General features: G+C 48.4%; 1 protein-coding gene across 1 annotated transcript; it reads right to left on the bottom strand.

Annotated features, from left to right (window-relative positions):
- Nucleotides 1-393: 393 nt before the first annotated feature.
- On the bottom strand, nucleotides 394-2,090 carry aplnra (apelin receptor a). The gene has a single exon (XM_067605161.1). The coding sequence runs from the start codon at nucleotides 1,898-1,900 to the stop codon at nucleotides 815-817; it is 1,086 nt and encodes a 361-aa protein (XP_067461262.1). The 5' UTR covers nucleotides 1,901-2,090; the 3' UTR covers nucleotides 394-814.
- Between the last annotated feature and the right edge of the window lie 630 nt (nucleotides 2,091-2,720).

Here is a 2,720-nt window from a genome sequence, read left to right as displayed (position 1 = left end):
ATATACATCAAAGTGGAACATTTATGAAGTTCCTTTGTCCCCTTTAGTGCCGTGGCTGCACTGTGAAACCCCTCCACCCCACAACACCACCCACCCCACCCCATTCCTGTTCCCCAACAACATTTGTCAACTGCCATCTGCCTGTCTGCCCCCAGCTCCTCTCCACAAACTATATAATTAAGCTGCAACACCTTTTCTCCTCTTACGCCCCCCCGCTGCCCCCTCCCTCCTGCAGCCCAGACTTCTACCTTCACAAAAAAACAAGCTTTCAAGACAGGACACTGCTCTGTTTGATTTCCCTGCTCTCACATTTTTCTTAACAAGTGCTTCTAAAAACAAAACAGCAATATACCGAGGAAAAAAAAATGCTATGGTATGAAAATACTGTACAGCTTTATGTTTCATCCAGTGTAAACAGATTTCCATGTAAATTGATTCACAATTCTCAGTGTGTGTTGTTCGAGCCATAATCCTGCCCTCTTTCATAATACAAATGAGAACCTTTGCAGAGCAACACAAAACAAAAAATAGACTTTTCTCTGAGAATTTGAGGAACAAAGCAACTAAGGAGCTCAGCCAGCTGGCTCCAGCACAAAGTCCACACAAGATACAGAGCATCGACCTCTCTCACTGTAGAATCGGAGGGACATATAATGAATTTCATGACTGTGAGCAGTGACAATTCAAAGTTCATCTTCTCATCTCACCAGCATTGAACAATGGACACGTAAAGTCTGTATTTTTACAAGTGTTCCAGTGGTGGCAGCTGGGACCGTCCTGCAGCCCCGCTCCATCTTTCTTTTGCTTTACCTCTCTACACCTTGGTGGCCAGAGACTGAATCTCTGACTTCTGAGTCTGGGCGCTCAGCGTGGACGACATGGAGCTCATCTGGCCATGCATAGCCTTCTTCAGGTTGAGCAGGCACAGACACTGAGAACGAAAGCGCAGGTCAAAGAAAGCGTACAAGAACGGGTTGAGGCAGCTGTTGACGTAGGCCAAGCAGGTAGCATAGGGGTGAGCCAGCAGCAGGAAGCGTAGGAAGCCGCAGGAGCTTGGAGCCAGGTTCAGGTAGGAGAGGGCGTCCATGCTCTTCAGGACATGGAAAGGTGTCCAGCAGATGGCAAATACCACCACCAGTGTGGTGATGATCTTAAGCAGCCTCTTCTTCTTCTGGTCCTCCTTGCGGAGGTTGTTGAAGTGGCGTGTGACGGTGCAGCCGATGAAGCAGTAGAAGATGGTCATGGCCAAGAAAGGTAGCAAAAAACCCAAGGCAGAGGAGGAAAGACTGAGCCCAGCGATCCAGAGGGACTCATGCCTCTGGTTCATGGTCACCAAGCTGAAGTCCATGGCGCAGGTGGTCCGGTTGCTGTTCTGGTCATTCACAGTGGTGCGGAACAGCAGCGTGGGCACAGCCAGCAGGCCAGACAGGAACCATATAGCGCCCAGGGACGCCAGCATGGTGCCTCGTGAACGCAGCCTGCTGCTGGAAAGAGAGTGCACAATGGCCAGGTAGCGGTCAAAGCTCAGGCAGGTGAGGCAGAAAACGCTGGCGTACATGTTGACCAGAACAACATAGCTGCTGATCTTGCACAGAGCCACACCAAAGGGCCAGTGGTAGCCCAGCGCCGTGTACACAGCCCAGAGAGGTAGGGTTATAACAAAGGTGAGGTCAGCGAGGGCCAGGTTTCCAATGTAGACATCTGCAGCCCGACGTTTCGATTTGGATCTCCAGACGGTGAAGATGACCACGCCGTTTCCTGACAGGCCCAGGATGAAGATGAGCATGTAGAGGACCGGGATGAGAGAGTAAGAAGGCTCCCACTCTGAGAAGTCACAGGCAGTCTCATTGTCGTCATAGTATTCATAGTTATCTGCATATTCCCCAGTGGTGGCCTCCATGCTGCAGTGGAAGATCTTTTTTTTTTTTTTTTTTTTTTTTTTTAAAAATCCTCAGTTTAAAAAAAAAAAGATAGAGTCCTGTACAGTTCCAAGGCTTCTGAGGCAGTGAATCAAAGCTAATATCACAGGAGCTGTAGGAGCTGCTGCTGGTGGTGGAAGTTAGAGAGGGAAGATTGTGTGTGAGTGACTGTTGGCGCTGCCTCCCTTTTTAAACTCGGCCCTCCACACCCCTGGTTCCCTCCCAGGACGACCCCCTTCTCTCCCTCTTCCTCCCCCAGTAAAACATCTCTCAGCCCTCCCCCTCCCCTCCCCCCCTCCTCCTCCTCCTCTCTCACCTCTTCTGGCGCAGCCCATCTCTCTGCCCGGAGGACAAGGAGCACCGATAAGTTCCCCCTTGTACAAAGTCGGGTCAAACCTCATTACAGATATTGCATTTTTAAACGCCAGTTGTTGCATAAGTGATTAATCTTGCAGCACTTGAATTTGGCACGTGAGAGCTGGTCGAAATAAGTTGCATATGTTGCATATGCAATTGCCAAAAAGTAATGATTAAATATATACAATTATAATTGTATAGCCTTTCGTAGGCAAGTTTCCCTTGATTAAAATTGTTTTTAGTAATAATAATACAATCACCATTATTGATTGAATCAGTTAGTGTCCGTTACTGATGTGACTGAAAGCAGACCAGTTTGTCAGGTTCAACCACCCTGCCTCAACTTTATCTTCTGATCGGCATTACTTACTGTTGCATTAGATTCCCGGCAATTTCGTTAAAAAAAAGGCGGATTGTGGTTTATATGCGGAACAGGTCTGGACA

This window comes from Thunnus thynnus, chromosome 2 (genome assembly GCF_963924715.1).
Source record: "Thunnus thynnus chromosome 2, fThuThy2.1, whole genome shotgun sequence".
NCBI classification, from domain to species: domain Eukaryota; kingdom Metazoa; phylum Chordata; class Actinopteri; order Scombriformes; family Scombridae; genus Thunnus; species Thunnus thynnus.
This window is presented reverse-complemented; position numbering and strand designations above follow the sequence as displayed.